The following is a 22,901-nucleotide window of genomic DNA, read 5'->3' as shown; positions in this document are numbered from 1 at the left end:
ACAACAAAAAAAAAATACAAACACACAATAGAGAAATTTATTGCTTTAACGTTTTCGAAACAAGTCAGAGACTATTCGTATTTTGTGTAATTACATTTGTTAAGTATTAAATTGTGTATTTTGGTACATAGAACGCGAATATGAAAGAAAAAAATCGTCCGAATCGATTCGACGTTTGGTTTTTCGAATAGCCCCGACGTCAACTATGCGCATTATTATGTATGATCTACAAAAATAGACATCACACAACAAAAAGTAAACACGAAATGTTTCAAATAAATTCAACTGCACACGATACATTCAAAATTTTCAAAAAGAATCTTATTTATTTTACTTAAATTTCGAAGAAATGCTGGCTATCAGAAATTACTTTAACTGTCGGAAAACACATCTTTCACTACTATGACTTCAATATGACGCCGTTGCCAACAAAACTTTGTTAGCAACATTGTTATATTAGAACGTGTTTACAGTATTTAAAGTAAATTTTTAATGTGTACCCATAAAAAGATATTTCCGATATTTCGTAGCACATAATGGTTTCAAATATGTTTTTAAAACGTATCCATAGTTTCGTAACCGTAAAGAACCATTAAAAAACGTTTAAACAGAAACGTTTTTGAAACCACAGTTTAAGAAACGTATTTTTTACGTTTCTTCTTAATTGTAGAAACGTAACAAATACGTTTCTTAAACTATGATTTTAAAAACATTTCTGTTTGAACGTTTATCAAAAGTTCTTTACGATTATGAAACTATGAATACGTTGAAAAAACGTATTTGAAATCAATATGATATTATGTAAACAAATTATATAATTCTTATCGTATATTGTCAAGCATAATCCGATATGAAGTAGTATTTGTCCATAAATCATCATATATGATCATGTACGAAATTTGTCTCTATATAACCATGTATGAACATATATGATATTATAAAAAATTTATTTATAAATAATTATTTTAATACTGTAAAAAACAGTTTTCTTAACATTAAATAAAATAGAAATGTTTTTTAAAGTAAAAAAATCGAGAATCTTTCTCAAGAATTTTTTCCGGAAATTTTCAAGCGGTCACTCATTCAAGTCGTAATCGTAAAAGAGTATAATTTTATATATGTTTATATAAATAATATGCTTTAATTATATGTTTCATCTTTTCAATAACATATATTGATTCGATATACATGTGTTAACACGAAGTGTTCACATCAATCATTAGGCATCAATTCGCAGCAGTTTTACAGGTCAAGCAACGTTCGGCGAGGTTACGACTTGAATGGGGGTGACAGCTTGAAATTCCCCAAAAAATTGTTGAGAAATATTCTCAAATTTTTTTACTTTAAATAACATTTCTATTTTATTTAACATTAAGAAAACTGTTTTTGACAATTAATTAGAAATTCTAAAAAAGTAGAAATTTTTAAATTTCTTTATCCGTAAAAAACACGTTTCTATAATGGTTTCTTAAACGTTACTTTATCGGAAAAGAAAAGTTTCAGTTAACGTTTTTTTGAGTGGGCATTTTAACGCATGAGAAACGTTTTTAAAAATCGGTAATAAAACGTTTTGGAAAAACTTTTTTGAAACGTATATGTGCTATTTGGGATATTTCCATTCTAAATCATAACTACGCGCTTTATTTAACATTTAATTATTGTAATATTATCAACACCGAAGCAGACGCAAAATTTTAACATTTATTAATCTTAGTTAACGTAATTACGAAAATATGCGTTGAAATTGTTTTATAATGGCTGAAGAGGATTTAATTAAGTTGAAACGTAATTATTAATATTACTCATAAAAATTAATTAATGAAAATTTCCAATTCACTCATTTATTAAATAATTATGACGTTAACTTATGTAGAATATTTGCAGGTTATTTGCAGGTTATTGTGTTTATGTGTTCATTATATAATAGCTATAAATTTAGTATCACACATACAGTGCCTCGGTGATCGACCTGGCTAACACACGCATACGGAATCAGGTTTACATCTGACCAAGGTAATAGTTTTCGCAGTAAATTCTTTACAAGTTTCGGAATAAGGGGGGGGGGGAGATCGTAGAAATGCTTGTAAGCATTAAAATTATTAAATTAATTAGCAATTTAATTTTCGTTATGTTACATTTCTGGATTCTTCTTAAAAAGTTATATTTTAAATCTAACTAGTATATGGCACACGCAGTTTAAAGAATTTTGTAAATATTTGTAAAATTCACGTAGAAAATTATATTATTATTGAGTCTTAATTGTAAGCTCTACTTTCGACCGGTATAACCATTCTCATTCTTTTTTAAAATAACATCTTATGACGTGAAGTTTTGTTGCAATATTGTTGTTATAATTTTGCTCTTTCTCAAAGGTAATGATAATCATATGTTTATGTTAAAATACATTACAGGTTTGTCTGCGTCGCATGTTCCATCATACTCCTCCTCCTTCAATGCGCTTCAAACGTGTTGGAGTGACTAATAGGGCCGGTATTCATAGTAGATTCTTATTTCAAAATCATCTTAAGATGCTGATACGGCTCTCTGATTGGTTGATGGTATCTTAAATATAAGAACGAACTATGAATACCGGCCTTAGGAGTATGTTGGAGCATGCGAACAAACTTGCACCATTATAGATATGCTATATGCATGTTACATACTTCCAAATATAAATAAATGCTGAGGGATAAGATATTATTTATAAAATGTTGTGTGTGTATGTGTTACCAATTTTTTGTATAACGTGTATATTCTAATAATTAAATTCTATACTGAAAGAACAATTTCGCTGAAATACAGATCTGCAAACAATTGTTAAACCATTAAAAAAATTTTATTGAACGTTTTACCTGGTTATTGGAATGTCAAAACTGGTTGTAGAAACATTATTATGCTTGAGCGACCTACATAATTCTTTTAATGGTTTAACATAAAATTATTTTTCAACCTATATCTAGCTAAATTTTTAGATCCCGCAGTAAAAATTATTCTTTTCGTGTAATAATAATAGTAGTTATGCAGCACTGATTAATGCAGAAAGTCTTCAAAAATATTTCAACCTTGCACATTTCATGTGTAATAATTCTGAAAGGATTCTGCAAAGTATCATATGAAATATTGCAAAAAAAATGTTTCTAAAGTTTTATAATATGAAATATTAATATAAAGGTTTGTAAAATATGTTATATAAATAAATCTGAAAATATATCCAAGTAAAATAAAAAATCATTATGACATTAAAATTATTTCAAAATGTTTCTAAAATAATTATTAAAAATAACTTTTTGATCACTCACAATTTATTTCGTCGTTTTATGTCTTGTTATTTCATATCGATATGTTTTGTAACCATACAACTAAAGCAACAGAATGATTTGACACACAATTATATGTGTTTTGTGTAAATGAATTATGGGATGGCAATGACCATAATTATAAATTAGATATTGTAGTAGACCGCGTTTAATAAACAAATAGCATTTACTTTAATTTTGCGTTTTTTTTTTAATTTTGAAAAGTTTTTTTTCCAAAGAAAAGTTGAATGTTATTCAAATATGGAGTTCAAATTTTTATTTTGTATAGTAACATAAAATATATTATTTTATATATAATAATAACACGTAATAATAACAAGAATATTGCGCTGACGCAAAATAATTAGAGAAAACATTAAAAAATCATATAATTCTATTTAAAAATAGCAACCTTTATCTACGCTTAAAAAATTGATTTTTTCAAAAATAGATTTTACTATAATTTGTCCTCCTTTAAAACCATACAACTTTTTATTTGCAAGATTTTTTTCTCAAACGCCTTGAGATATTTTACTAGTTTACTATTTTCCGCGTACCTTTTTGCTCATCTTATATAAAATATTATTTCCAAATTATATTAATATTATAGCAATTACAAATTATTTTGGCTGACAATGAGATGTTTCGATGAAAATGATTCGATATAATTTGATTCAATTCGAGTAAAATTTTATTAATTTATTTCAACTCGGATTCGAAAAAAGAAATAAAATTTGATTTGGCGTCAAAAAACAGTTTATTCGCATATCTTTATAAATATCTACATTCATTACAAGAGAGAAAAATGTAACTTAAATGAAAATAACTCTCAAATACGAGATTCGAAATTAATGAAATTCTAAACGGTATTCTCTTTTGGGTTTTTATAATCGCCGAGATATGAAATAAACATGATTGTATAAAAATAGGATAATCGAGAGTTTTATGATGTCAAATAAAAAATGATTTTTTTTTTTTTCAATTTTTCCCACGTACAAACACATCTGTAATAATATAGAGACTTGCGATAAGTCTCAATTCTTTTATACGGGACTGAGAATTTAATCACTCGAAATTATGTTACACTTACTACGTGTAATCAGTTTTATTTTGTAATCTTAGATGTCGTCTTGGTTATCTCAAACCCACAGGAACGCAAGGGGAAGCGTGACGCCGACGAAGAAGAAATCTGAGCGGACCGGTTCGTTCATTATTTCGCATTCTTCTCCTCCAGGAATGACCAGAAAAAGACGGAGTAGGAAACGGCGCATCCTACTCCTTCCACTCTCTCCCCCGCTCCCGTATACAGTCCCTTTGGAGCATTTCCGAAGCGACTTGACAGACAACTCACGGATAGAAGAAGAAACGCGAACAAACAGATGGGACGCGGGACCCGACTTACTTCTTATTGCGATCCGCTCCTTTTCCTTCCTCGCTTTTGTCCTTACGCGGCTCGCTCGTTTCGCCTTGATCGAGTCATTGTGAAACCTTTTGTAAGGCAGCATGTATATTTATGTGATGTGACGCATAAATCGCTGAGACGCGATGTCGAGCTCGGGGAGACGGACAGAAGATGCTTTTTGCGAAAGGGTGCAATCGGGCTCGCTTTCGGAGGCTAGATTAGGTTTTCTACGTCGCTCATCTTCGTGGACAATAAATTACTATTGTATTCCGAGACACGTTTCCGAGCTGTAAAGAAACGTAAAAATCTCTTTTCTCGATATTAGATCTCGATATAAATTTTTAAATAATAAAATTTTACACTTTTTTCCTTCTTTAAAACGATGAAACGGCTAGACGAATTTACAGAGAAGTTAAATAAAAATCAGTGGAGATTACTGACATGGAGGACTATTATTTATTTATTTATAATTGTGTATAATATGTGTGTCGAACCTGTGATGTGATTTATCGTGTTTGGTATTTAATTGACTGTTTTAAAGAATGTAAATACAATTCGAGATGTGCCCAAATGTAATTCGAGTTTTGTTCATAATCTGTAACTGTTTAAATAATGTTTAAGGTTTGTTCAATAATTTTTTAACTATTTAAATAATGTAAAAGATTTTTTGAGAATTAATAATTTCGGCTGAAGAAGGTTAAGTTAAACCGAAACGTCCGACTAATTTTCAAATAAATTTATCAACTATATACCAATAACACCGTGGTGTTTGCTCGTTTTTTATCTTTCTCTTTATTGTTTTGATAAAATTTTAGGTTCATTGAAAATGTAGAATGTGTATGCATACACATCGCCATGGCCATTTGAAAAACAGATTTGCGAAATTTTAGAGACAGAGTATTAGAGCTTATTTGGATATCTAGATAATCAGATGTCTCTCCGAAATCTAATTGAAAAACACACACACGTATGTACATGCACGCACGCACGTAGGCACGCACGCTCTCTCTCTCTCTCTCTCTCTCTTGAAAAATTGTTATAATATTTAAATTATTTAAATAATTCGGATATCCGAATTATTTTAAATTGAATCGGAATTTTTCATAAATTTGAATGTAAGTTTTATATTCAAGAAGAAGATAAACCGCTATAATCAATTTCAAAGATATTTTTTAATTGAACATTTTACGTTATTTTCAGTTATATTAGTCAATTTCGAATCTAATACTTACCGAACTCAAAACACAATTTTTAAGAAGAACCCAACAATATAATATCCATACAAAAATCTTTTTTTTTTAAAAAAAGAAAAATGTACGTCAGATATATAAAAAAGTGTCGTATATATAGTCTTCCAAAATTCTTAACAAAAATCCTTTTTTAAAAAAGTATCATATATTAGTCTAACTATCTTATATTAAAAACATGTTTTTAAATTAAACTATTCCAAAAAAGATTAGATCACACAATTAGCCAGATATTTCATTAGACATAAAAAAATAGTATTTTCCTCTAAACCCACGTAAACTATAAACTTTTTTAAAACATGTATATTAAGACTATTCATTAGAACAATTAGCAAAGTGTTTGATTACTAAAAAGTATATGCAGTAAAAGTTTAATCTATTATTTTTCCAAATAATTTTAAGTTTCATAAAACAGATTTCAAGTGATTAAACGACAAATGGGATCATAGCAAAAAAAAAATATACTTGACGTGCTGGGTCTCTTTATATTACGTCTTATATATTTAAATAATACGACTCGAGGGGCCACAACGTGGCCATTGGTGGCAGTATCATGTTCTGTGTTGGTGTCAATGACTGAAACTGCCTCTGACTGAAATAGTGTAAAACGGTGTGAGAAGATTATGGAACGATTTGTTTCACCAGTTTTCCGTGCGCATGTGTCAATCGTAGCCTGTAGATGTTCTCAACGCATGCACACAAGCGACCGCTGATAGAAAATTATCCCACAACCTCATCATACTGAAGAACCCAATCAGCGCGGCACATGCGCGCTATTTTGCTCGTTTTAATGACGTCACATGCTCTATTTCAAGTTTTGATTGGATGATTCTGATATACGTCGTTAACCTAACTTGGGTTATTAAATTTTAAAACTTACTGCACTCAAAAGCGTTATTATACTTCTCTCCCCCTACCTTTCTCTCGGTAGCTGCATAGTGCATAACCTCACATAACAACCTATCTTAACGGACAATCGCCCGTCTTGACCGTTGTACATGCGCCTTGGTGGACACTCGCGAGACTAAACGACAAGACGACGAACAATACTGAAAACTGAAATCGTCGAAGTGACACTTTTCATAGACTCGCTGTCAAAATCTCGGGATTGACTGAACCGATTTCATTCGGACCAGTCGTAATCGGAAGCTCGTAAAAAGTTATTATAAAAGTATCATTAGAATTTTTTTCATTATAACCTTTGTTTCCGAATAAATTCTGAATTAATTAAATCGGAAAATGAGCAAGGCAAAAACTCGAGATAGAGCTACTGCGGTAGCGCTTCGATAATGCCAGTGCCGTAGTCATCATTACATATTGATTCAAACTTTTTTTTTTATATACCTGGCGTCGCGGTGCTACCGCATCGCTTGATCATGAAAATCAAATTGTTAATCAATTTAATTTTGATGCTTATAAATATCTTTACTATTTCTCCCCCTCCCCTTTGTTCCAAAAACTGTAAAGAACTTATTGTAAAAAGTATTACTTGAATTACTTTGGCCAGGGTTTGAACCTGGATACTCCAACGTTTCATGTGGGTGTCTTATTGTTAGCTAGTTTGATCATCAAGGCACTTGGCAATATCTTTTACAATAATCGATAAAGTAAAATAAAATTATATTTGGTTTTATTTAATTAATTTTGAGATAATATCACTATTGAGCAAAACAATTTAGGATGAAAACAATATGTTCATACTTTTATTCCTAAATCTTTATTTCTTAAAAATAAAAGTTCTTCATAAATAATTTTAATAAAAAATATTCCTTTTTAGAATTGAATCGATAGGCAAATAAAAATCTAAGTAAAAAAATAGAAAAAATATATAACTCACATTACACAATGACTGGCAAAATTCTTTGTAAGTTTCCTAATTTATAATTGGGACAATTTTTATTATATTGTAGTAAAAGAGAAGAAGATATTATGGCTATTGTGGACATTATGGCTATACCCTCCATTATCTCCGTTATTAAGTGACAAATTCTAACAATTGTTGATAAAATTATTTAATTATTAGCCCGCCGTTTCTTAGTGATTTTAATATTTCAATATACAATAGCTAACAATTATTATAAGGCATTTTTACTTATGAGCACTTCTAAACTTTTTCAAGATACATTTTTAACCTTTAATTACATACACTTCCTCATTATTCTTAAACTTGAGTGTCACATGACGGTACGTACACTCGAGTGTTTTTTTGTTATTTAACTTTTTATTCGACTGTACACACTTTGAGCTATGCAGAGTTAAACAATAATATAGGATTTTGTTTATATAGTTTTTTAAACAAAATTTTTATATCAAAAATTTCTTTAATAAATCGATTGTTATCCTAAAAAGCGATGTTCAGAAATATTAGAGATATCATTTTATGTTTGTTGTTAAATGTTAAACAGCGATAAAATGATAATTCTAATAATATCTCTAAAATCTTTGAAGAAAGTTTTGAATCAGCATAATTCTAAATAATGGAAAACTGAAAACATAATTCTGAAACAAAATACCGTGTTTTTTTAAATTAAACCGACCTTTAGAAATTACTTTTGGGTTAGCCATAGTACCACCACTTTTTTTTCTTTTACCGATTACGCAATGCGTCACATTTTTATAAATCATATCCTAAGTAATAAATATTTTATTACTTTAAGTCTAAAACTTGTTAAACAACACTATGACAAATATAATTGTTCTAGTTTCAATATAAAATATTAATATTTATTGATTAAACAAAGTTATTCAATTGAAGGAAAATGGGTGCTGTATTACTTTCTTTTCTTCTACTCTTAATCTTTGTAATCTAGGCTGTGTTCACATTACGTATAGATTTTTAATATTAGCACAAAATTTCGGAGCACAACCTTGCTATCACTTGAAAAATTCTCTTATTGGGACAAATAGAGAAGAGGATAATATGGCACCCATTTTTATTTTATTGGATTAACTTTGTTTATAATTAATATTTTCTATTGAAACTTGAACGATTACATTCGTCAGAGTGTTTGATAGATTCTAGACCCAAAGTAATGAAATATTTATTATTTAGGACGTGATTTATAAAAATCTAATGCACTGCATAATTGGTGGAAGAAACAAAATGGTTGTAATATGGTTATTCATAAAATTAATTTTAACAAATTAGTTTAAAAGAAACACAGTACCTTGTTACAAAATTATATATTTGTAATTTTCCATTGTTTAGAATTTTCCTGATTTAGAATTTTTCTGCGTTCAGAAGCTTTAGAAATACCATTCCAAGTTTATAAAAAAAATCATTTTATCCGTCAGTCAAATCAGTTTAACATTAAACAACAAGCATAAAATAATGTCTCTAATGTTTCTAAGCACCGCTCTTTAGAATGACATTCGATTTATCAAAGAATTTCAATATAAAAATTTTGCTTTAAAAAACAATATTAATAAAATTCCATGTTTTAACCTTGTATAACTCAAAATCTATACGGCCAAATAAAAAGTTAAATAACAAAAAGACACTTGAGTGTATGTACCTTTGTGTGTTAATACACTCAAGTTTAAGAATAATGAAGAAGTGTATGTAATTAAAGGTTAAAAATGTATCTCAAAAAAGTTTAGAAGTGCTCAAAAGTATAAATACGTTATAACAAGTGTCAGTCATTATGCATTAGCCATATTAGCATCACTAAAAAACAGCGGTCTAATAAATAAATAACTTCATAAGCAATTGTTAGAATACGTCACCTAATAACGGAAATAATAGGGGTAGCCATATTGTCGACAGTAGCCATAATACCCTCCCCTCCTTTAGTAACTTGGAAATTGAGGTTAAGAATAATATTTCATTCTTGCTATTGTTTATATTATTTTACAATTATATAATACGAGGGTTGCCCAAAAAGTAACTTGCTTTGGTTACGGAGCCAGGTTTTTACTACACTAATCACCTCTTCGTCGTCTTCAAAATGCTTTCCACGAATGCTATCTTTTAATGGCCGGAGAACGTTTTGAAGACGACGAAGAGGTAATTAGCGCAATGAAAACTTGGCTGCGTAACCAGAGCGAGGATTAGTACCGACAGAGCATAGACACCCTAGTGAATCGCTGGAAAAAGGCAGTAGAATTTGAAGAAAATTATGTAGAAAAATAGAGTGAGTAGATAAAATATCATTCTTTCATATGTGTAAATATTATTTTTGTAGAATAGTTTTTGAGAAAAAAAATATGGGGCATTACTTTTTGGGCAGCCCTCGTATGATAAAGATATCACTTTTTTTATCTAAGAGAAAGATGAAGATGATATAATAATCAAACTAAAGCTATTTCTGTATCTAAATGATTATCTAGATAATGATTTATGTAGATAAACTGTGTGCGGAAAATTGTATACCTTTGATTGTTTCAAAGAGTAACTTAAAATTCTTAAACGTGATTGCGTTATCCAACATTGTCTTAATTCTTGAAATCTTGAAACGTGTTCAAACATTCAAATATTAATTTCTTTAATTTAAGACAGCGATTTCTCTATCTTCGATCTTTTTTCTTTTTTTAAGTAGATTTTTGTCTTCGAGATATCGTATCCATACAAGATGAAGATGATCAAGCGCACCCTGCAATTTGTCGTTTTCTGGGAACGACAGTACATTGGCGGTGGCGCCAATTCTTAGGCCTTGCGCACAATAGAGGAATATTAGATATTGGGAATAGGATTTAAAATTTTAGAATTACTTTCGTGAATGAATATTAAACGTAACGCAAAATGGATACAAATAAAACGTAAGATATAAATGTGCCATACTAGATACAACACGAGTTATTATTTATCTACAGCGTTCATTGAGGAAACTGATTCTAAAATTTTAATTCCTATTCCTAATATCTAATATTCTATTGTGCGCAGGTTCTTAGGATCATTCAAGTTTAGGGAAATCATCAGCCTTTGCAAAACGTGTTCGAGTTAATCTCTCTGTAATTATGTCCAATGGATGATTTGAAAAAAACACCTTCTGATTTAAATCGCAAATGATTTCATGATTAGACACCTAGATTCCAAAATCACACGTGAAGTCTGAAGAGATAGGCGATCGTGTGAACGAAAATCACTTTTTCATCGTAAATAATTACAGATCCCTGAAATTTAAAAATTATAGTTTTATTTTTAAAAATTAAAAAAAAAATAGAGCTCCGAATGACTATTAAAGAAACGTTCCAGAAGAAGAAAGAGAGATTTCTCAGAAAGACTATTTTAAAAAGACAAGGGCTGACCATTATTTGTCGAAGTTAATTTCTGGGTGTATTTGGAAAACACTCTGAAAAATTTATGTCGAACTATAAAATTATCTAAGCTTTTCGTATAACTCTAAATAAAATTATGACTCTGAAGTAATGAAGAACGTGAAATTAATTTTATATTTCAAGTGATGGTTTTATTGTTTGGAAACGAAACATTTTCTAAAATCACTTGACACCAAAAGTAATCGGTGAACAACCACAATTCTAACGATTTCTTTTTAATTTTGAAAAAGCAACAGCTTCACCGATATGATTAGCTGGCTGAAACGATTCTGACGTTCGAGGACAGAGCTAAGCAAGCTTTCGAAAGAACCACCACAGGCATCGACGATTCCAAGATAACGATTCGAAGAATCATGGAACGACTCTTTTACGATCACTAGTACATATATACTGAAGACTTACACACGTACATTTAATGATATCACTAGCGGATACCACGCGTAGAACTTGTTAACGGCACGATGGAGAAGGGGAGAAGGAAGCTGGAAAGGCGAGGTGAACGGCAGGATGGAAGTGGAAAATGATAGCGGCGTTTCTTTGAGCTCCGTGCCTTAGGATGACCAGAACCGCGGCGGTTTATCTTGAAGACTTGTCAATACCATTTATGAGACAAACTCCGATATGCTCCGCGCAAATCGGTAATCCGAGAAAAATCTCATGAAGCGCTATCAAAGAGTAAAACAAATAAGTGCACATTTAAAAACTATCAAGAATTTTAACTGCTGTCGAATCAGAAAGCTAAATCTCTAATCTAACGAAACAGTATTTAATTGAAAGATTTCTCACGAAAAATCACGTAAGTGTTAAAATTAATTTTTCACTCGTTGAAAATAATAAACTTCTTCAAACCGTTTATTATATAAATCTAATTTTTTTCTGGACAATAGTAGATACAATAGATAACAATAAAGTTTTAGACCTCGATTTAATATATTAATATTTTTAAGACTTATTTAAAAAATTAATAAATATCTAACCTCTGAGTAAAATAAAGAATAAAACTTGTTTATGTAATTCCTGAGGAAATTTTATATTTACTACCTTTTTATAGGGTAAAATCGGTATTTTCACTACGCTGAGATGTACGTCGCAGAAATCAGAAAAAAAAGAAGGAATAAACATAGTTTGCTCACAACCATTCTATTATGTGTTTTCATGCTATATTGTGTTGTAATTTCAGAAGAAAAGGCTATTATAGCTACTGTCGACAATATGGCTACCTCTATTATTTCCATTATTAGGTGACGTATTCAAACAATTGCTTATGAAGTTTCGTTTAGCAGCCCGCCGTTTTTTAGTGATGCTAATATGTCAATAATGACTGACCATTGTTATAAGGCATTTTTACTTATGAGCACTTTTAAACTTTTACAAGGGACACTTTTAACCTTTAATTACATACACTTCCTCATTATTCTTAAACTTGAGTGTATTATCACACGAAAGTACATACACTCGAGTGTTTTTTTTTTGTTATTTAACTTTTTATTCGGCCGTATATATTTCAAGTTATACAAAGTTAAAACACTAACATGGAATTTTATTAATATGGTTTTTTAAGCAAAATTTTTATATCGAAATATTTCTTCGATAAATCGATTGTCATTCTAAAGAGCGGTGTTTAGAAACATTAGAGACATCATTTTATGCTTGTTGTTTAATATTAACAGGGATAAAATAATATTTTTAATGAAATTTCTAATGGTATTTTTAAAGCTTCTGAACGTAGGATAGAAAATTAAAAAGATATAATTTTGTAGCAAGGTACTAAGTTTCTTTTAAACTAAATTAATTTTTAAAAATTATTTTTATGGATAGTCATATTACAACCACTTTTTTCTTCCACCGATTATGCAGTGCATTAGATTTTTATAAATCACGTCCTATAAATATTTCATTACTTTGAGTCTAGAATCTGTCAAACAACACTCTGGCAAATGTAACTGTTCAAGTTTCAATAGAAAATATTAATTATAAACAAAGTTATTCAATAAAATAAAAATGGGTGCCATATTACCCTCTTTTCCTCTAATATTAACGAAAATATTGTGAGTTAAATTAATTTTTTCATGTAGAAGTAGCGCGATTGTGCATTACGATCTACGTAAAATGATTACTGTAAGAAATGTAAAAGGCATAATGGTTATATCATGATATGTACCTAAATGTAGAGCGATAGTAAAGGATGGAATACAAGCAAGATACAAGTGCCTAGCACTTGTATTCTTTATTTAGTTTGATATCTTGTATATCCCACTTGTTTAGAAGATACGACAGCTATCGACATTTATGCCGTAATACAGACGTTGCATGATTGGAAAGCAGCACTTGCCCCTATGTTGACAACACAATGTGTACATTCTGCACTCTGTTGATGTTTGTGCATATTAATTTCTTTAATATTACATTATTATTACTTTATATGTATATTTACTGTTCTTATTCTCTAATAAACTTTGTAAACACATTTTGTAATTCACTTTGTTATTTTATATCATATTTGTAAATGGTATATGTAAATGAGCAATGCATCGTATATATTACATATGAGTAAATCCACTTTTTTTTATACAACAAAAATGCAAGGGTTTATTAAGTTTCTTCTTGAAGTATAAGAAAAGAAATATATATTTAAAATTTTTTTATAATAGTAAATAGTATAAAATTTTTATTGATATCATTTATGTTCCTTAAACATAGTAAATAATACTTGATAAATTAAATCTTCGATGCTGTGGCATACCGATTTTATCCGATTTATATTTCCCATTTGGATTCTTGCCAAAACAAAATTGTTGACGTTGTGATGTTAACAAGGAGTAATTTGTCGCCTTAACACAGATTTGAAAAAAAAAATGGACTTGTTTAGGTTTTGTAGGAAATCTCTCAATTAATTGAATGTTAATTAAATATAATTAAATTAATATTTAAAATACAATCTTGTTGAATGATAACAACAAAGATTAGAGATAACAATATGATAAAGACTCTCGAAACAAAAATATAAAAATATAATGCGTAGGGCTAATAAGAGTGCAGCGCGGTTGATTTTGCGCGAAAATAAGTGACAACCACATGGAATCGGCGATGACTGGAGCACTGATTCGTTAAGAAGATAGGATTATTTACGAATTTCTGATTTGTGTATTCATACTTTTTGCTGATGATGATTCCAAAGAGAGTTGAAACGTTCAAAGATTAATGTTGATTGATTAAATGATTCTCAGTCTATAAATGACTTTTTATTTTTGCGCAAAATCAACCGCGCTGCACTTTCATTAGCCCTACGCATTATATTTTTATATTTTTAAAGATTAGAGATGTTTATTATGTCTATGTTAAACGATTTGATTGAACGAGTTTATTCCGAGCAATCCCTTTTTTTTTCGTACGTGCACCTTCGTAAAAATTGCAGGTACATACATATCAATCATAATCGTGAATAATTGGTAAAGGTGCATGTAATCATACGTGTTACATTAGGTTCGCATTAAGTTCGCATAAAGCTATTAAAGTGCAATCGCGTGTAATTGCAGCTGTGCCAAATTGCATCTGTATTAAGTTACAGACGCGTTTTCAATTACAAATGCAAACTGGATTGCAATTTAAGAACCTCGTGCAAATCATAATTGTAGGTCATTATTAAACGCAAGATTAGTATCGTAATTGTATGTAATTATATGTGAGATTAATAATAAAATAACTGTAAGATTCTAATAACTTAAACGGATCCTAGTAAAGTCAAATCCTGTTTTATTAATTAATTTTGTAATAATTTTTGTATGTATTTTTTTATAGTTTTAGAAATTCTTTTCTAGAGAGAGAGAGAGAGAGAATAAATGTATGAGCATTAATAACTAATTGCATTTAATTAATTAAATTGTTAAATACAATTTGCCAGTTTATCGACTAAATTATAATTATTTATTAATACGTGTATTATATAATATAATTATACAATTTAATAATTAACTTTATTTACAAGGTTTCGACCCTAGATTTAGATACATTTCAAGTGAGTCAATATATGCATTAATACGTGTTTTATATATTTAAAGTACATTAAGTGTTTACATTATAAAGTGCATTGTACACTTAAAAGTGTTATAAAAAATTCATTGTACTGTTAAGGTACAAATTAAATTTAATATATCTCTAACTAAAAAGTATAGTGTAAACATGTGTGTGTACTTAAAAAAAGTAGAATCTCTAGACATGCATTACAGAAAAAAATAACATCTCGTTTTGAGAAGTGGACTTGTTAGATACCTAATTCAATATAAAATGTTTATACGAAAATTTGTAACGTAAAATGTGCATACAATATTGATAAAAAATTTTGTGCTCAGATAACTTAAAATTATCTAGATAAAGATAAATGACATGTAAATATATCTTAGATAAAGATTTAATTTTAATCTAGATAAAAGATAAACTTATATATGGTTTTATTTAATTATTTTTTAGATAATATCGCTATTAAGCAAAACAATTTAAGATATTACAGCAATATGTTTATATTTTTATTTCTAAATCTTTGTTTCTTAAAAACAAAAATTTTTCACAAATAATTTAATTTGATAAAAAATATTTTTTTTTTTTAGATTGAATTAGTATGAAGACAAAAATCAAAGTCAAAAAATAGAAAGAATATATAAATCACATTATATAACGATTAGCAAAATTCCTTCTAAAAGTTTTCGAATTTATAGTTTTGGGACAATTTTTATATTGCATTACTACTGATCTGTATACTGCCAGTACTAAAAATCTATAGTTCACATTACTACAGATTTTCAGTATTAGCAGTGAATTTGAGAATGCAACCTTACTGTTATCACTTTAAAAAATTCTATTAGGATAAAGAATAGCTTGAAGATTGAGACGCTAGAAAAAAGGACAATATTTCTATCTCGCTCATTCCCGTTATTGTTTATATTATTTTAAATAATTTAGAAAAGATAATACTTCTTTTATCTGTCTTGTCTATATTATTATCTAATATAGAGGAAGATAATATAGAAGAAAGAGAATACATAAAGAGGAATGTACTTATAATATAAATATAAATAAATAATACAAATAATAATAATAAGATGAAGTTATTTCTTTATCTAGATAATTTTGTATAAATAACGGCAAACACTATTGATAAACTAGTATGTAAACGTATTCAGAGTTTTTCTTATCAGGTTTTTTCAGGATTTTAAATTAGAGTATAAAATAAATTAAATAATTATTTTTATAAATTAAAAATTTTTTAAGAATCTTTTATTCAATATTTAACATCACGTATTTTTTTAAATACAGCCAATCAAAATTCTGTTAAAATCATCTTAAGTCAACACATTTTAAGATCTTATTTATTATCATTTTATTTAGGGATATTGGGTTATTTTTATTGTTTCGGTTGTTCAACTTAAAGTCGAATTTTAAATTGCATATAACTAATAGTCTATTATTTAAGAAATCTTAAGGATTTCAAGTGATTTTTCAAATTCTCTGCGCGCGGATTCAAGTCATCGTCAGTTTCAACCCATCGCGTGAAAAGCACATATCAAATCCACATCCGCCAACGATGTTCCCATACACGCACGCACACGCCTCCACGTGCGCCACGCACACGTGCGCACGGGGAACGCAGCTGCTACAAAAATACGCAGTTTTGCTCGTCAGGGCTATCTTGCTTCAGGCGGCTTCAAAGGAAGCCGCCTTAATGTTATTACGATAATAAAACTGAGCGAGCGAGAGTGAACCCTCGGCTATAAATACCTCTCTTTCCTTACGTCGTGCGTATATGTGTGTACTTGTATGTGTGTAACAACGTGTACAATCGGGTGCATTAATGGTACGGTGTGTCTGCATTTCCAAAGGTACTTTACGACATGCGATTCATCTATTCTTTTTAATTCTTGCGAACGTAAAGCGATTGTATAATCTCAATTACATATGAAAAAAGTGTATTGTTTAAATTAATACTACAAGTAAATTTAATTTATTGTTGAATGTGAATTACGGATTCGAGGTCCTACAGTTTTCACATAATTTAATCGATTTAAAAAATTTTTTGAATAACCGTGTTAATGTAATGATTTAAAATATTATAGAAACACTAAAATATTACAATATAACATTGTTTTAATATCGCATTGCAATACTTCTAAAGGCTAACGCTTTATCATTGTAAAAATATTGCGAAATGTTACTGCAATATTGCTGCAATGTTGCAATCTTGCGATAAAACATTTCTACAATGTTGTTACATTTTTATATGAGTAGTTCAGAGAAATTGTATGAATACGCACAAACTGCATTGCTTCAAACTGCAAAACATAACTGAGCTGTTACAGCTACTCAATCAAATAAACAGTAAATTTATTTTATATATCTAGTTTAAATTACAGTAGAAAACAAAAATAAAAATTCTTTTTTTTTTTTCAAATTAAATTTAAAAAACACAGTTATATTTTAAAACACATATTGTATACATTGCATATTTATTTTTTTATATTTAATATTATTTCTTTTAAGTAATATGATACAAGGCATTTATGGCATGGTGATAAAACGTATTGATAAAGAAATATGATAAAAACCGATGCTGCTAAATCTAAAGATAGCGATGAAGAGACAAGGAAGAAAGGTAGTGAAGAAGAATAAACTAATTGTAAGAAGAGAAAGATCATTATAATTATTAATTATTATATTATGCAAGCTGTTTTATTTTTATGATATGTTGAAGAAATGTCGAACGTAAAACTTTTTAAAAATAATTGTCAAAAAAGAATTACAAATGTTATTGATTAATTAAATTGTCATAATGACCATTATTTGTAATCTTATACTACAATAACTATAGAAAAAAATACTACAATAATCACACACAAATATTACAATAACGTGTAAACATTACAATAAACTTATGGTTTTTTTTCATACTACGATCAATAGATCACAAGAAAATATCACAAGATTAGAATAATCACGGGGATTACAATTCCTAGCTCAAGTTTAAAAAAAATAAAGAAATACGATTAATGTTAAAATGTACTTTAAAAAAGTTTCAAAATGCTCAAAAGTAGAAATGATTCATAATAAATGTTGGCTCTGTATTGGTACATTAACGTCACTATGTAATGACAGACTAATAAACAAATGATTTTATAATCTATTAGAATTTGTCACCTAATAAAATAACAGAGATAATACAGAATAATCATAATACCTATTCGACCCATAATATCATCTTTTTACCATTTTAATTTTATTTTAAAAATTTGAAAATATTATTACTTGAATTTTGATACGAATTTTCTTATTCGAGAAGCATATACATTTTTATTATCCCTTTCGAAAAGATAATTTTGTTCAGATAAATAAGATCTCTGATTGGATTGCACAAAAATTGGTTAAACACTCGAATAAAATATTAACAAATAATTTGATTATTATAATTTTACCGGAAACCAGTTCAGATTAGCAGAAGTTAATAGTTTAAAAAAGTCAATCATTTTTATCGGTATCTAAATCTATTCGCGGCGACAATAACTAATATTTATCAAAAACAAATTATTTTATATTAATGCTTTAATTTTTAAGTAAACATTGTTATATTATTTATAGCTTTCAGGAAATACAGTCAATCGGTCAATTGATTGTAAATTAATTCTGTGAATAAATAACTGTAAAATTAATTTACAAAATACGAAAAGTATCTCGAGCATTTTGACAACGATTACATAGGAATAGATTCCATCATTTTACCGCTAATTAATAATTGCATTCCGCGGAAATGGAATTTGACCGGAAATCAGTGTTGAGCATCGAGGAATCCAGCAATTCGCGAGCATAGAGAAAACGACTTCTAATTATGTCTCCAGTGGAGAGAACCGTATATCCTGCTCGAAGAAAAAGGGACCGGTATTCTCCCCTTGTCCTCCCTCCCCCCCCCGCACTCCAATCTTCTCGTTCCCTCCCATCCCGTAACGTCGCGGTTCAGCGACTTTGATTCGCCTTATCGCTGCTAATGAGAGCCGGACGCGCGTTCTTTGATCTTCGATCGCTTATTAACGCTCGCTGCTATGAAAAGCAGCCCCCCCTTTTTTCTACCTGCCTTCCACCTGAAAATTACTGAGTCCACAGCAACATTTAATGTATTGTTTTTTTTTTAATTTTTTGAAAATGAACATCACGTATGATCTACATATTAAATATTATCAATGTTTAATAAATAGTTGAAAACAGCTTATTCTTATGAAAATTGCATTTTCTGTTAATACAGTTTCAAATCAAGAAATTAATCTAATTGTGCTCTTAGGCAAGAAATTACAGAAATATTAATAGCTAGGAAAAAAGAACTTACTTTGAGAATATTTTTATTCTCAAAATGTATAAATGTTGAAATAAAATTATGTAGCGTTAAATAAACGCAACTTCACAAGAAAATATATATTTTATCAAAAAAATATATTTGCTTATTATTCAATAATAACAGAGTAGTTCAAAGCAAAAAATTTTGAACCAGACAAGATGTTTCTTGTAAATTTTGAGGGTTGAAAACACCGCAAACCGAACTTTATCAGTATTTCTGAAATAATTATGATTTAATGTGTAAAAAATGGTATTTTGCGATTTCAAATTTTTTTGTAAAAACAAGTTTAATATTATCTTGAAAGGCTGTAGCCGAATAATAAGGAGAGCCGAAATCCCGCCACAATGGATTTGTCTGAAATTTAATCTATCTTTTAGTCATTAAAAAGAAAAACTAAATTTCTCAAATTTTCAAGTCCCGAGTTTCTTCCTCTCGTCCATTGCAAAAAATGTTTTCTGGTAAATAATTTTTTCTCTGCGAGTTTTTAATGAATCGATTTGAAATTTTTACTGGTAGTAGATATTATTCAGACACATAATAACAAATTTTTGCTTTCCATTTTGACGAATTCGCACATTCGTTATTTATTCGCGCTAATTCGTTAGCGAATTAAAAAGTAGCTACTTTGGCAAAAACGAATCACCACATATCACATATAGTCTGGCTCAAAAAAGCAAGAAAATAATTTGGTTTTTAAAAAAATTAGTTACCCCTCGTTCTGCTTGCCGCTGATCTTCGTGACCCATGAAATTTGGCATCGCCGTCAGATTATAACGTAATCCCCGGCAGAAGGACACGTTCAGTCGTTCGCATTTGGCACCGGTCCCAGGATGCGCGTGGTTGATGCCCCATCCTCGGATCGACGCTGCCGAAAGGATGAGCACCACGATGCGTAGCACCATTTTCAATGTCGATGGCATTCACATTTTATTTTGCATACTACGGATAAATAATAATAATAATGTATAATTCGTGTATACACTCGCAACGGCGAGGTCACATGATCGCGACACGCGACATCCTACAAAAACCCATTCACATCAATGGTCGACGGCCGACTGAAGTTGCCTCAGTTGACTGAAGTGTTCGTACTGCCAGTGCTTGCGCGATGCAGATGCAGGCATTCGGGCAACTTCGTTCGCGTTCGGCCACGTTTTCTCCCTTCCACCTCACCTACCACTTTTTGCCGCCACGGCCGCCGTCGCGGCTGGCCCTATCATCTCAGCCCGACCGCCGAGGATTATGGGGATTGATCCTGCAGGCATAATTAGGAACAAAGAAAGCGCCGGACTTTGCGCTGTCTCACCGATGAACTTCTGTCATTTTCTTGGAAATAGAGAATCTAGTCTACACGTTACTTTTACTTTTGTGTGGGGAAGGCGGAGGGAGGGGGGGAGGTGGTGAAATTTTTTGATGAAATTAGTTTTGGGAAACTCACCAAGGAGAAGACAGCTTTCATAAGATCAGCTGACTTATCTTGTAAGGCTGATCTCACCATTTGATTAGCTTGATTGGCTGATTAAATTTAAAAATAGCCAACTGCAGAATGCAAAATTGACCATATTGTTCTTCTTGTCCATTTTCTACTTCTATTTCTTTAATCAATTTATTTGCGTAAAGTATAATATTTTAATAAATAAAACTCCTGCTGGCTTGATTGCTAAGTCTGTGTTAACAGTTGCGATTCAATTCAAAGTGTGTATGATAAAAAAAAAATTACACAATTTTATCTCAAAAAATTAAATTATTCTTGTAACGTACAGCTTGATTTTTCATTGTAATGCAGTATTTTTTATTTTTATAATTATTTTAATGAAGCAGCTGTAAATGTAATTGTATAATAACCATATAGGTTATTTATTGATCATTCAAACGAAAGGAAAGTTTTTGATATATTTTACAAGTCTTACTATCTATTACAAAAACAATTAAAAAAAAAACATTTTTATTTTAACAAAATAAATAACGAAAAATAGCATTACTGGACAAAAACAGTTTTTAAGACCGTATTCATAGTTCTTCTTTGAGAAACGAGGATTCTTTGTTATTGCCTGTCTTTGTCTCACGTACTACGATTTATCCCATGCAAAACATAAACAGACAGAAAGAAAAAATCCTTATTTTTCAAGAAGGGACTATGAATACGGGTATTAGTACTCGATAATTTTTTAGGTAAATTTATAAACATTTACAAAACTCTTCAAACTGCGCGCCGAATGTTTTCCGAACATAGCTTTTTAAGGAACACCTCTAATGGTAATATAACGGAATTAAATTGTTAATCAATTTAATTATTGTTTGATGCTTACAAGTATCCCTACGATTCCCTTTAATCCTGAAAAACTGTAAAGAATTTGTTACCGAAAAATGTTATCTCAATCAGGATAATTATTATTTTGTGTTGCAAGAATTTTCAGGTATAATTTTCTCACTTGTGATAACATCGTTCTAAGATGGCTACAGTGGGTAAACAGAAGCCTTAGGTAATTTTTTAATTGAAATAATTAAAAATATGGATTAGGGACAATAAGTCCCTAATTCAGTTTTACAGTTGGTAATTTATAAATTTAATCGATTGATTTCAGATTAATCATAGAGACCAGTTACTGGCCCATAACTTTTTGAAATTTTGAGTCTATGCAACTTTAATTATATTTCATTATTCTAAATATTTATCTCCGAGCCTTAAATTCTTCTTTTCTAAAAATTCGAAAATCTGTTTCTTACTTAAAAGAATAAGATTTCCTTTTTTCATCAGATGTACTATACATTAATTCATTTGTCTACGTTCAAGAATAAATTAGTGTCAATGGTAAAACATTTTGTTCTTATTTTATATAGATTCTGAGTTCCTTGCATTTAGTTACAAAACTTATTATTAGTTAAAATAAAAGATCTTTAGATCAAAATGTTCCATAGATACAATCTTCTAAATTAACGCTGTTTAGAGATATACTCTCTGAAACAGCGTAAAATATATAAAAGAACTTTTTTTTATTCAAATTACTGATTCGAGCGGTATTAGCTTTTTTCAGCAGTATTAGCTATTCAACAATCTATTCCTTTATCGATCAATTTGCGATTCGTTACTATCCATACAGCACAGAATATTCCAGCAATGTTGCAGCAATATTTTTAATGTTTCTGCAATATTACTGAAATGCTGTAGTATTGCTACAACGTTGCTAACGTTCTGTGTTGTATATACATGCGAGACATTCATCATAGGCAAGGTTATTTAGCTCTTTGATAGAACCTTTAAAGCCTCCGTGAAAATGCGTAATAAATTTTGAAAAATTTAATATCTT

The 22,901-nt window shown here is 29.6% G+C and overlaps 1 protein-coding gene across 1 annotated transcript in view; it reads right to left on the bottom strand.

Moving 5' to 3' along the window:
• The window catches only part of LOC105201348 (frizzled-9), a 39,209-nt gene extending 16,545 nt beyond the window's left edge, over positions 1 to 22,664 (bottom strand). Inside the window, exon 1 of the mRNA XM_011169335.3 lies at positions 20,304 to 22,664. Within this exon, the coding sequence (XP_011167637.1) occupies positions 20,304 to 20,513 (210 nt within the window). The 5' untranslated portion in view covers positions 20,514 to 22,664. The remainder of the gene's footprint in view (positions 1 to 20,303) is intronic.
• Between the last annotated feature and the right edge of the window lie 237 nt (positions 22,665 to 22,901).

This window comes from Solenopsis invicta, chromosome 13 (genome assembly GCF_016802725.1).
Source record: "Solenopsis invicta isolate M01_SB chromosome 13, UNIL_Sinv_3.0, whole genome shotgun sequence".
NCBI lineage: Eukaryota > Metazoa > Arthropoda > Insecta > Hymenoptera > Formicidae > Solenopsis > Solenopsis invicta.
Note: the sequence above shows the minus strand (reverse complement) of the source record. Positions and strands in the feature narration are given on the sequence as shown.